At 36.7% G+C, this 12,998-nt stretch overlaps 1 protein-coding gene across 1 annotated transcript in view; it reads left to right on the top strand.

The window, feature by feature from the left end:
• The window catches only part of LOC149778426 (phospholipase A and acyltransferase 3-like), a 34,453-nt gene that overhangs the window by 10,086 nt on the left and 11,369 nt on the right, over positions 1–12,998 (top strand). Inside the window, exon 4 of the mRNA XM_089939251.1 lies at positions 9,967–10,096. Coding sequence (XP_089795377.1) covers positions 9,967–10,096 — 130 coding nt within the window. The remainder of the gene's footprint in view (positions 1–9,966; positions 10,097–12,998) is intronic.

Here is a 12,998-nt window from a genome sequence, read left to right as displayed (position 1 = left end):
TTTTAGTGTGCCCAAATAACTTTTGAACCTGCATATAATGTATGGGTAAAATACTCCCGAAATAGACCTATTTGCTGAGGATGAATAAATTAGCAATCATAGTTTTGGTAAATGTCTTGTTGTCCAAATCAGGATTGAATGCCTAGAAATTTGATTCAAAATCATGATATTCATGACTTGAAATTTAAGTAATATATTTTGTTTCATTTTCTTAATAAAAAGTTCTCAGTACATTGTAAATAACAAGATACAATGAAATATCATTAATGCCTACAGGTGTCAATACTTTAAGATATAAATATCAGTTAAATGTCTTGTCAAGTAATTCATGATTTAATAGCAGCAATTACTTATCCTCCAGCTGTTGCGTAGCTAACATATTTTCCTGCTAAAAGCTATGGTAACCATCTGTTAAAGTGAATACATCCTCTCACAGAGTGGAAAAAAAGTCAGAATGACCTTTTGTACTCCACTCTTTTATTGCACACCACTCTATATGTCATGTGGTTATATGCAAGAGATATATATCATCTGTCAGCTTTTTCATGGACGCCATGCTGTGCAGACGGACATAGAACACGATTAGTTTGTGTAATCATAAAAAATATGGTACATCCAAGCCATTATTTTGTCCTTATTAACACATCAATAAAAATGTTCAGCCTCTGGCCTTGAACACTTCAAATTATAACAACTGTTACAGTAACTTAAACATAATTAGTTTACAAGTTGTTGTGTACTGTTATACCTCTATGGACTTAAACTGAGTTACAGAAAAGAGCAAATAATTTTTCCCATGAATTCAATTTGAAAATCTCAAGAGAACTTACAATGTTGTGAATTAAATTACAGATAGTACTAAAAGTTCTATAACAAGCCCAGAAGTATAGAGTATTTCAAATGAATTCCAATGGTATACCAAATGAATTCCACTCTTAAATGTGCTGATGTGCTAATAGTCTGGAATAGTATTGATGTGAAAACAGTCTTGATGTATCGCAGTGATATAATCCAGAATGTTTCTAAATGAATTCACAATAATCCCAAAATAGTGATTTAGTCTGAAAGCATTAATCAACACTTTCTAATTCCAGTGAGTAATTTAAATCCTCTCAAATTAAAACTTAACAAAACTAAATGAATTATTCCACTTCAGATGTTAAGTTAGGAATAGTAATTCAGATGTAAGCAGCATTAATATGAAAACCTAAGCCACAGTAAGAGAACCAGGATGAGGTTAATATTTCATTTTTAGAACATTCCAAGTTGTCAACAAAATCAGGTCTACTACTAAAGAACATGGCAAACATAAGGTAGACCAGGAATTCCCAAGGGGAAAACCAATGTCCAGAAATCTTTCAAATATAATCTTCAGTTATAGAATTTATTTTAGCTGTGTAGTATGTTGATTACAACATGAACTGTAAACTCTATAATCATGAACAAAATCAATCATGCAGTAGAGATATACATGAAAATACACATAGCAGTTTTATAACAATTCTTAATCTAATGCTCAACATGGATCATTACAACAGGTATTGCACTGATAGAGCAATTACAGTCCACATTAGATTGGCTGTGGCTGGTTTTAGTGATGTGTCGACAGAATACGTAAAAATACCAATTTTTTCTTTAACATAAAAAAATCCTTTCATAGTCTGAAGTGTTAGATTTCAACTATAAAATGGCATATGCTGTAGATGGAGTTGAAACCAATATTTGTGTCTTCTGCCATTAGAATCACATGTATGTTTATATTTGTCTGGATTCTTGTCATTTATTGGGGTTAAGTGAACATGTCTTGTATAATACTGGTCAGTATAAATAAGCTGTCAGAGCAACATCAGCTTTTTGTCAAGCAGAAAATACCTTGGATGTATGAGACAAATTGATTTTCTCATTGATGGGAGGAGGGTATAAAACCAAACAGCCCAGAAATCTTGCACAGCACAATGATACACAGGCTTCAGTCTGTTTGCTGAACATATCTATGAACTAAAATGTAGGTCAATTAAGCATATCTAAACTAATAAATATCTTGTACATTTAACTGAAAGTAGCTTTTGAATCATTTTTCTCAGTTAATCAGCATCTTAATTTTTTTTATACACAGCGAGATATTTTGTTACTTGATCATGTCATGTCATTGGTTCGTTTTCATGAATAAATTTCCAGATTGCTGCTTGTGCCACACATTCATGGTTTGTTAGCTCTACTGGTTATATACCAGAAGAGTCTGTGGGATGTCCTGTTATCCATTGCTTTTGTCTGCCATTCATCTGTTCATGCTACTATTCCTAACCTATTTGGAGGATTGCCATTAAGCTTTACACACACAGATTCATCCCAACTTTTTGGGGTCAGAAAATTTTGTTACTTCTAAATGGATGATTGTATCAACATTGGGTTTCCACTGAAAGACTTGTTATATGTCTATAACTCACCAAAAATGTTGGATGTCCTTTATGGCTGCTTTGGCAGATGCCATTCTGATATCTAAAATCTTGTTATCACTATGTCTTCTGGATGGATGGTCATATTTACATTGGGTTTTTATCAAAACACTTCTTATAATGCATCAGATAAAAATAAATAAAAATGGTGCACCAGACTCAATATGCCCACCATGGCAGCCATCTTTCAAATCTTATTGTTGCTCCCTTTTTCCCTAACAGAACGTGTTACTGGCATGAAGTTTTCACCATAAATCTTATTTTCACTACTACAGTTTTGTTTCATGATTTTCACTAAAATATTTCTGGCAAGATATCATTGGTTTTGAAGGAAAAATGTGCAGTCTAATGATCAACATAAGAGCTCATTTGCCAGTTTTGACCAAACTCTGTATTTAGCTGCATTCCAATGAACCAGTCAATAGTCAGAAAATGTTTTTGTTTGTATTCTCTTGTGAGCACTTAAACAAGTATAAATGGACTTTTTAACTACTCACTCCATGGATATATCTCAGGAACACCTTGAATAATGCCACATAAATAACGTGTTCCTAAAAGGTGTTAAATTGTTAACCAGACTTAGCAAGTTCAGGGTCATTGATCATCACATAATTTTGTACTGCACTTAAATGTCTGTGAACATGTTAAATCGGACATTCAGAAACATATTTCTGTTACCAAATTTGGTATGTTGAATTTGGTATGGTTTGGTGTTTTATGGCAAAGTTCCACAGAGAATATCAGGGAACATTTTGATACTCAGCAGTTAACAAAAGAATAACAATACAGAAGAAACACCAGTGCTTCCTTGAACACCAGTGCTTCCTTGAACACCAGTGCTTCCTTGAAGTTTCAGGTAGAATTTCATTCTCTTCAGTGGACTCTTGGCTATTTTTGGCAAATTAGTTTGCCTAGTGGTGCAAATAGGATGCATAAAAGAAAACTAGTAAATGCTGCTATGATTGATTTTACACTGATGGATGATTTTACACTGATGATTGATTTTAGACTGATAGTTGATTTTAGACTGTTGGTTGATTTTTAGACTGATGGTTGATTTTAGACTGATTTAATTGGGTGCATCCCAAGATTGAATTGAATGTACTTATTGCTAAAGCAGCATGAGACAATTTTCATCAGCTGACACAAATGTCCTACTGACTTTGATTAGCACGGGCACCAATTGACACAAATGTCCTACTGATTTCGATTAGCTTGGGCACCAATTGACACAAATGTCCTACTGACTTCGATTAGTTTGGGCACCTTTTGAGAACACATGGCTGATCATCATGGATAACAAATAGCATGAAAGAAGGTGAAAACTTTAGAAAAACACAACTGCATTTATTTCCAAAGCACAGAGAGGAAAAATAATAGTCTCTGGTCTCCAAAAATTATTCTGAAGGAGCACAGGGAAGTCAATTCCAGTTTGGAAGGTCCATGGCAATGGAGGCTGATAATGATATATTGTAATTTTCTTGAATAAAGAAATAAACAGGTTAGGACATAAGCAATCATTGTACCAAATGACCTTCAGCATGGCAATGACCTTTGGGTTGTGCTTTTACCATTTCTGGATTTAAAACTTGTTCTGGGAATTGTAGTAAAAAAGACCTAGAAAATGTAAAATCATCTGAGAAATCTAATTTGGTTTTCAGTTAATTCAAGTAGATAAATCTTGATCATAATATCACATTTGTCTGAAAACTGTATTTAAATGCCTAATGAGAGAAGAAACAACTTTGTTGATTTTGCTTAAGAGAAAAGATTCATGCTTAGTCATTCTCAGTATCCCCCCCACCCCTTTCATATTATCCCTACTGATCCTTATGGGACATGGTGCCCTCTGTCACATGGTCTTTAGTCTTGTATGGCCCTATGTGCTCCTGGATCTTGCCCTCACAGTAGAGGTAATGATGTAGCTCATGACCCGCCAACACCTTCTCACCAGGTCAGATCAAGTCGTAAGGCTGGGGCATTCTGATTTACAGGACATCATGGCATATACTGGTAGTATTCTGATGCCCTCTGTGAAGCCAAACCTGTCCATAGTTCAGAGTAATGCTAGTCAATGATGATGTCCTATCTATCCTCATTAACTCCAGTAAGTTTGAGGTAGAAACTTCACCATTGACTCCACCTACCAAGCTCACACGTTCCTCTTAACTGGATGATGAGGTCTGGTATTTTAACAACGTTGAGTCTATGCAGTCCCTTCTTTAGTATTTAAACATCCAGTCTCCACTTCCAGTTACCTTGTACATTCCCAAAAGTGGCCTATAAACCTCCCAAATTGAATGCTGGTTCATACAAGGTGGGGATTTTAACAGGAGCTTGGGCACACCTTCTGATCAAAACAATTGAAACCATGGAACAGAAAGCCAGATTACTTGTCACCATAGCATCACATGCAGATATCTTCTCAGCTACATCATTTAGTATGCTGAGACGACCATCGCTGAATCCAACCACCTTACAACACATGCTGGAAGCAGTGGCCAAGACATCTAGTGATGTGCTTTCTCTTGCAATGGCATTGTTAGTGGAATTTCTGCATATCCACCATGATGTTACTCTGGATTCTTCAAAAGTCTTGCTTAACCATTGTAAAGACCTTTTAAGGGCTGTTTCATTTGAAGCTGAGACCCTCTGTTTGCAATGAGGCCCAACAACAGGGTTTCCTTCTATGCACTTCTCTCAGGAACAAGGGCAGTAAACACCTTCAGTTTTAAGTGGGATCGACTATTCGCATATGCATTTACACCATTCCAAACTACTACCTCAAGTTCTGCAAAGAGTTAGAATGTCCACTGTTCAGATAATTCTCACCACCCTACTGTGGCCTGAGCAATCTTATTTCAGTGACCTTACCTTACTGTACCTATACCTTACAGGAGGGATCATCTGTCACAACACCAGGGATCCCTCTTTCACAGCAGGTCCTTCACCTTTACACCTGGCTCATGTCAAGCGATCTCTCTGCCAGAACAAGTTTTCTGGGCAGGTTTCTAGTTGCATCAGTGAAACTAGGTGAACTTATACACCCAGGAGTATCTTCTGTAATTGGTGCAGTAGGAAACACGTTGATCATAGCTGTTCTGCTGTAAATTCTATAGCTGTTTTCCTTTTTACCATGTTTGAGAACAAAAAAATGTTCAGTATCTGTGGCTATTGAGCTACAATTTACAACACATCTAAATGTTATGAAGGTAAGTCTATCAGTTCAAATGCACATCTTGCAGAGCTTATTAAATATTTTGAGATATAGAGACCTGTCACTGGCTTTCCCATGCCCAGATGGAATCTTGCTTGCATTTTTACCAGAACATCCTATTAACCTTTTAGTGAGAACCATAAGCTTATAGTGGATATAACATTAACATGCTACATGTATCTACTGATCTGTATGCTACATGCCGGATCTGCCATAAGCTTGTAGTGGGTACAACATAAACATGTTACAAGTACCTACTGTACTGTATGCTACATGCCATGTCTACCATAAGCTTGTAGTGGGTACAACATAAACATGTTGCAAGTACATACTGTACTGTATGCTACATGCTGGATCTGCCATAAGCTTATAGTGAGTACAACATCAACAAGGTACAAGTACCTACTGTACTGTACTGTATGCTACATGCCATGTCTACCATAAGCTTGTAGTGGGTACAACATCAACAAGTTACAAGTACCTACTGTACTGTATGCTACATGCCATTTCTACCATAAGCTTGTAGTGAGTACACTGTTACATCAACAAGTTACAAGTACCTACTGTACTGTATGCTACATCCCATGTGTACCATAAGCTTGTAGTGGGTACAACATAACATGATACAAGCACCTAACTGTACTGCCTTGGATCTGCTACTGTATGCTACATGCTGGATCTGCCATAAGCTTATAGTGGGTACAACATCAACAAGGTACAAGTACCTACTGTACTGAATGCTACATGCCATGTCTACCATAAGCTTGTAGTGCGTACAACATCAACAAGTTACAAGTACCTACTGTACTGTATGCTACATGCCATGTCTACCATAAGCTTGTAGTGTGTACAACATCAACAAGTTACAAGTACCTACTGTACTGTATGCTACATGCCATGTCTACCATAACCTTGTAGTGAGTACAACATAAACATGTTGCAAGTACATACTGTACTGTATGCTACATGCCATGTCTACCATAAGCTTGTAGTGAGTACAACATAAACATGTTACAAGTACCTACTGTACTGTATGCTACATGCCATGCCTACCATAAACTTATAGTGGGTACAACATCAACATGCTAAGCCTATAGTAGATTTTACATGAGCATATAGTACAGTAAAGCTCACATGCTTTTTCAGTTCCCTTTGAATTGCTGTGTGGATGGAGTGAGCAGTGAGAAGATTAAGAAAATGTTCCTCAACTGTCTCCACACTGATGGAGTTATCCCTTGGACATTTCCCCTGAACACCCTACGTTCTTGCAGAGTTGCATCTGATTACATCTGCGGAATGAATGTGTGTTGATAAAGTGGGTGTCTTACTTTTCATGCCCTCAGCAAGCATGTGTTAAAGAGTTTTATATAGAGAAGGAGAGAGAGTGAGAAAGCTTGGTGAGACACTGATTTATCTATGGGTTTTTTTGTGGGTTTGAGACCAATTTTCAGCACATGATAGGCTGTACATGGCAGCCAGTATATTTAGTGAAGGATGAAGACAGGAAGTACCTTAGGTAGAACCACCAACCAATGGAAAGCTCACATACCCATATTGGCCAGGCTGAGATTCAAACTCAGTTACAGGGGTGAGGTGTGAGTGATCTGTAAAGAAAAGTGCCTTAGACCACTCAGCCACCCAGGGTTCGGCAAATAATTTACATCATTGTCCTTATAAAGTAGTGGAAATGGTTGTTTTTGTTCGCTTTCTTCCAAATCAAATTTAACATCAGTATTTTTACAATAGCTAAATAAAAATACAATGTATCGAATCATTGTTTTTAGAAAGAGAGGTAGAGGCAGCATGCCGACAGATTCTGAAGACCTAAATTCGTACTCCTATTTTTAGGATGCCTCCATTCCCATCCCGTAAGTTATGTAAACTAAGCTGTATATCTGTAGAAGTTTCATATGCAGCCCTTCCCCTCAAAACCTGAGCTGCTATGGTGTGTCCCTGTACAAGGCATTTCACATATTTCTTTGCGTAAACAACATGAACAAATTCAAATTTTTGTCCTGACAGAGAATCACAGACTAGCTTAATAGTATGTAGTTAGACATCTTTCCTATGAATAAAAAAAATAAATGTATGTGTGGACAACAGAGATAGGGAGAGAGAGATTTTGATTTTGGACAGTGTGATCTGGTATTCTTGAATGTGACAATTGATGCCAAAACAAGAAAATGTGTGTGTCTGATTAGGATTTTTAAAGTAGCTTTAACAGTTTTGTCAGTTATATTGCTACGATGTCTGCAGTGTGGCAATTTATAGTGATGTCTAACACTGGGGCATCATGCCGCAGACACATAGCATGATGTCCCACCCAGTCACATTATCCTGATACCAGGCCGACCAGTCCTAACACTGACCTCTTAATGCTGAGCACCAAGCGAGGTAGCTTTTAGTACCATTTTTATAAGTCTTTGGTATGACTCAGCCGGGGTTCGAACCCACTACATACCGCTTCTGAGGCGGACGCTCTAACCACAAGGCCACCAGAGCGGTCACAAGAAAATGCAACCAAACAAACTATAAGACTAGTAAAATTGATGGTGTGAGTTGTTTCATCTTTACTGGAAAATAAAATCTTAAAATTTTTAATTGCAGACAATTAACAAATTTCCACTGTTAATTGCTAGGTTATAATTGGGGCTGTTTAATACTTGTATGATGCTCTAAGTCAGATAGCTTTGTGAAGTATCAGTGATACCTTCGGCTTCCCAAGCTGAATTGTATGTATTCATTCTTACTTTAAATTTTGTTAATATTTTATAATAGTATTGACAGTAACTGCAGCTTTGATTTCGGATCTGTAGAACAGCCACTAAAGTAAAATCTCTTTTAGGAACAGACCATTCAGTTTTCTAAGGGGGGGAGGGAGTACGATTCATCTTGAAATGTGTGAAAACAAATGTCTTGCATGAGAAAAGACTTAATACATCATTTTATTTTAAATTTGTTCATTTTTTATTATCCTGTTATGAAGAAGGAAAGAAAAAGTCCTATTCAGAAAGAAAATCTCAGTCCATGTACCACCACCCAAAAAAATTAAAAAGGTCAGTCTCTTACTGTACTCATCTTGCTGGCTCAAAGTTGCACATATTCAACCTTAGGTGAACATGTGCTGTTATTGACTGTGTATGCTGCCAATACTACTTAAGGACTAAGTACATGGTTCACATTTCAGTGTAATTTAGTGTCTTCTGTGTAATTCAGTGTGTTCTTTTCTTTTGTTGTTGTTGTTGTGTGGTTTAACACCATTTTTCAGCACAAGATAGGCTATACATGGTGGCAGTATAATTGGTGGAGGAAGAACCCTGGAAAACCCCGGAAAGAACCACCGACCCACGAGAAGCTACTGGCAGGCTTTCTCACGTACCCACGTTAGCCGAGCCTGAGACTCGAACTCATGCAGACAGGTGAGATGGCAGTGATCCGTAACGGTGAGCGCTTTAGACCACTTGGCCTCTCAGGGGCCCCTCTTTTCTTTTGTTTAGGTAACAGTGGTTGACATTTGGAAAACTTAACTGTCTGCATCTCAGAGGATTACTTTGTAACAATAGAATAAATTTATAATATTCAGGAAAAGCCAAAAAATGTGCCTCTCGTCCAGTTGGTTCATAAATTTGTTAAGATTTCTTAGAATAAAGTAAAACTATAAAATTCATCGAACTGAGTGTGATAAATTTTCCACAGATCATGATGTTGAAATTATTGTAGTACATGTATATAAAGAAATTATTGATTTTTCAAATGGCATCTGATTATATATCACTCTGATGCCTTTCCGTGAGTGGTCTTCATGTATTGGCTATTAAAAGGTCGGTCAGTTATGTCCCTTCCATGATGTAGAAGCAGAAGACATGGCTGTTGATTGCAGTGGTGATTTGTAGGTATTTACCCCTCCATTATGGGAGCATCATCGCAGATCTAGGATGGGAGGATTAACTCTTCTACAGTGATACATGGAGTTAATTAAATATTGCATGAGCTATACTCTATCTACTGTTTACTATATGTCAGGTACCATAAACTTCTTATTAAGAAAATGCAATTAATTTAGATATTGCCTTACTCATCACTAATTGTCTTTCATAATTTAGTTGCTCTTGGGTTGTGAACTGCTTTTTTATTTTCAGTTGATATCATTATTTAAACATTCTACCTTAATTAGCATTACTTGTTCTTATAATTTAGTTGCTATGTGTTTTTTAAATATTTTTAGTTGACATAATTGTTTAAACCTGAAGGGGTATCTTTTGGTCTCTTCTTAAGCCTGATTTCTTTATATAGGCCACTGAAGAAAGAACAAATTGTAGACAGAGCACTGTCTAAGCTTGGAGAAATAGGATACAATGCTTTATGGTGTAACTGTGAGCACTTTGCTAGTTGGTGTCGTTATGGAACAGAGAAGAGTGATCAGGTAAGGAATTTACAAGGAAAATGCTTTGCTGTGGCTTGTATAGTTAAACCAGACCTTAATTGGGTTGATAAGTGTTTACAGCCATCCATTAATTTAACAGTTTTCTGTATCTAATTCTAATTTAAGCTTTTCAAAAATATCTTAGACTATAAAAACTTAATGCTGTATTTTTACAAATACTCTGAAACCTGTAATAGTCACCTGTACACTGCAGTCACCTGGCGACAATGGACATTCTAATTTACCCCTGGCAAATACATTATAAAAATGCTGTGTATAATAGTTACTTGATTTCAGTGGTCACTGGCTCTGTGTTTCTTAACCAAATATTGCTTCCTTAATTCCAGCCTTAAATATACACTGTAACGAATCTTCTGTGACTGCATAGTCTTTGCAAACTAAACCTTTGCTCCATGAGGAAGATATTGTCTGAATGTATAGATGTTTCTTATCTCATTTGTACATCACCATACTCTAGTCACATTGTCAGTGGTTGCAAAAGGTTGCAATATGTCAGAATTGAAAGTGAAGCAGGTCTTATCATTAGGGTTGATGGTCAAAGCAATTAGTTTGCTGGATCACAGATAAAGTTGTCATGTTATCGCAGCAAAAATTAGGTCACATTTTGTGCCAGTTTGATATTTTTATCTATTTGCCTGTGGATTAAAGTTTTCTCAGATTAAAAAAGTTCATCTTTGAGAGGTGATAGATCCCCTTTCTTTGGGGTCAGTATTCATTCAATATTTCAAACATGCATATGAAGTCTGGTGATGTTTACATGTAACCATATATGGCTTCTTTTAATTCCCTATTCATCAGAGATCTTTTAAACCTGTTAGTGTGGGAACTGTATATTTATAGAAGATGCCACTGCACTCTGTATGCAGATGGATAATGACAATGACATTATAATGTGGTAGTCAAACTGCACACATTATCACTTTGTGTTGTTATTCCTGCTATGACAGTCGTTGTAGCTACCACAATTGCCATCTTGAAAATTTGGTACTGCTACTCCTTCTGAGTGGATGAACATATCAACCTGGGGTTTTCACTCATACTTCTTACAGTGTCTATTTGGTCCTAAAAAAAATGTTGCCAGTGTGATGTGTAGCTGGTCTTAAATAAAAATAGTGCTGATCTGGCATCCAGTATGGCAGCCATCTTAAAAATCTTATCACATCTCTACTTAATGAGCATTCATCTTGAAAATCGTATTGCCATGCCTGAACAGAAAGCCATGTTGACATAGGGGTTTTCACCAGAAATCTTGAAAATCTTATTGCCACTCCTGAACAGAAAGCCGTGTTGACACAGGGTTTTCACTAGAAATCTTGAAAATCTTATTTCCACTCTAAAATAGAAAGCCATGTTGACAAGGGGGTTTTCACCAGAAATCTTGAAAACCTTATTGCCACTCCTGAACAGAAAGCCATGTTGACAAGGGGGTTTTCACTAGAAATCTTGAATATCTTATTTCCGCTCTTGAACAGAAAGCCATGTTGACACAGGGGTTTTCACCAGAAATGTTGAAAATCTTATTGCCACTCCTGAACAGAAAGCCATGGGGTTTTAACCAGAAGACTTTTAGTGATGTCCAGTTGGTTTTAAATCAAAATGGTATTGATCTGATTTCCAATATGGACACCAAAGCAGCTATCATGAAAATCCTGTTATTGCTACTCCTCCTGAATAGAAAGTTGTACCTTGAAAATATTATTATCTCTGCTCCAAACTGATGGCAATATCAACATGGGGTTCTTATCCAATGGACCTTCTTATGATAACAAGTTAGCTCTAAATGATAACTGTGCCAGTTATACAGCCAATATGCTGTGATGACTCTCTCGATGTCATTATGCCCCCAGAATGGATGATCATTATGACATGGGGTTTTCACCCAAAGACTTCTAATGATGTCTACTTTGTCGTAAATGCAAATGGTGCCAAGCTGACATCCAATATGTGCACCACAGCAGCCAATTTGAAAATCTTGTTGTGGCTGAAGAATAAGAGAGGTGGTTTCATTACACTTGACAGTTAGAAGGAAGAAATGGTCTTTCTGTGAATTCCTGAATTTATTTTTGACCCAGTAGAGCATCAATCCCTTCGAGGGAAATGTATGATATCTAGCTGGCTGTCAAATAGAGCCACCATGGCAGCCATCTTGAAAATCTTCGTGACTACTTCTCCTAAATGGAAAGGCATATCAGTGTGGGGTTTTCACCAGAGGATTTCTTTTGGTGTCTATTTGGTCCCGAATTAAATTGATGCAGGTCTGACGGCCAATATGGCCACCATGGTGTTTATTTTGAAGGTCTTGTTTTTGTGATTCATCCAGAATTGATGGTCATACCAGATGTCTGATGTCTAGTTGGTCCCAAATGAAAATAGTGCTATGCAGACATCCAGTTTGACTGCCACCACAAATTACAAATCTTGTCACTAATTCTTCTGAATGGATGGTCATATTGGCATGGGGATTTTGAGCAAAATTCTTCTAATGGTGTCTAGTTTGTCCTAAATGAAAATGGTGCTGATCTTACATCCAGTATAGCTGTCACAACAGCTAATTTAAACTTGTCCCTCAAGAATATCTGAGATAGTTTCAGTATTCAGCAGTTGCAAATATCGTCTTCTCTCGAATATCTTTGAATTTGTTGGGAACATTTAGGTTTTAGTCAATTACAAGAAATTTTTGTTGTTATTAAGAAATTGAAAGTTTTTTTATTAATTACAAACCTGGTCGTTTAGACCATGGTATCCTGAAATTCATTTTGCTTGATCAGCATTTTTTCCCAAAATTTAGTTTTGCAGCTAGGTAGTTTGCAGTTTCAAATAAAACATTTGAAGGAGTAAATATATGTACTATATAAGAATATATTGGTGTACTTATATTAAA

The sequence above is a fragment of the Sinohyriopsis cumingii genome, chromosome 17 (assembly GCF_028554795.1).
Source record: "Sinohyriopsis cumingii isolate HCF-2022 chromosome 17, ASM2855479v2, whole genome shotgun sequence".
NCBI classification, from domain to species: Eukaryota; Metazoa; Mollusca; class Bivalvia; order Unionida; family Unionidae; genus Sinohyriopsis; species Sinohyriopsis cumingii.
The sequence above is the reverse complement of the archived record's forward strand: the minus strand, read 5'-3'. Positions and strand labels throughout refer to the sequence as shown.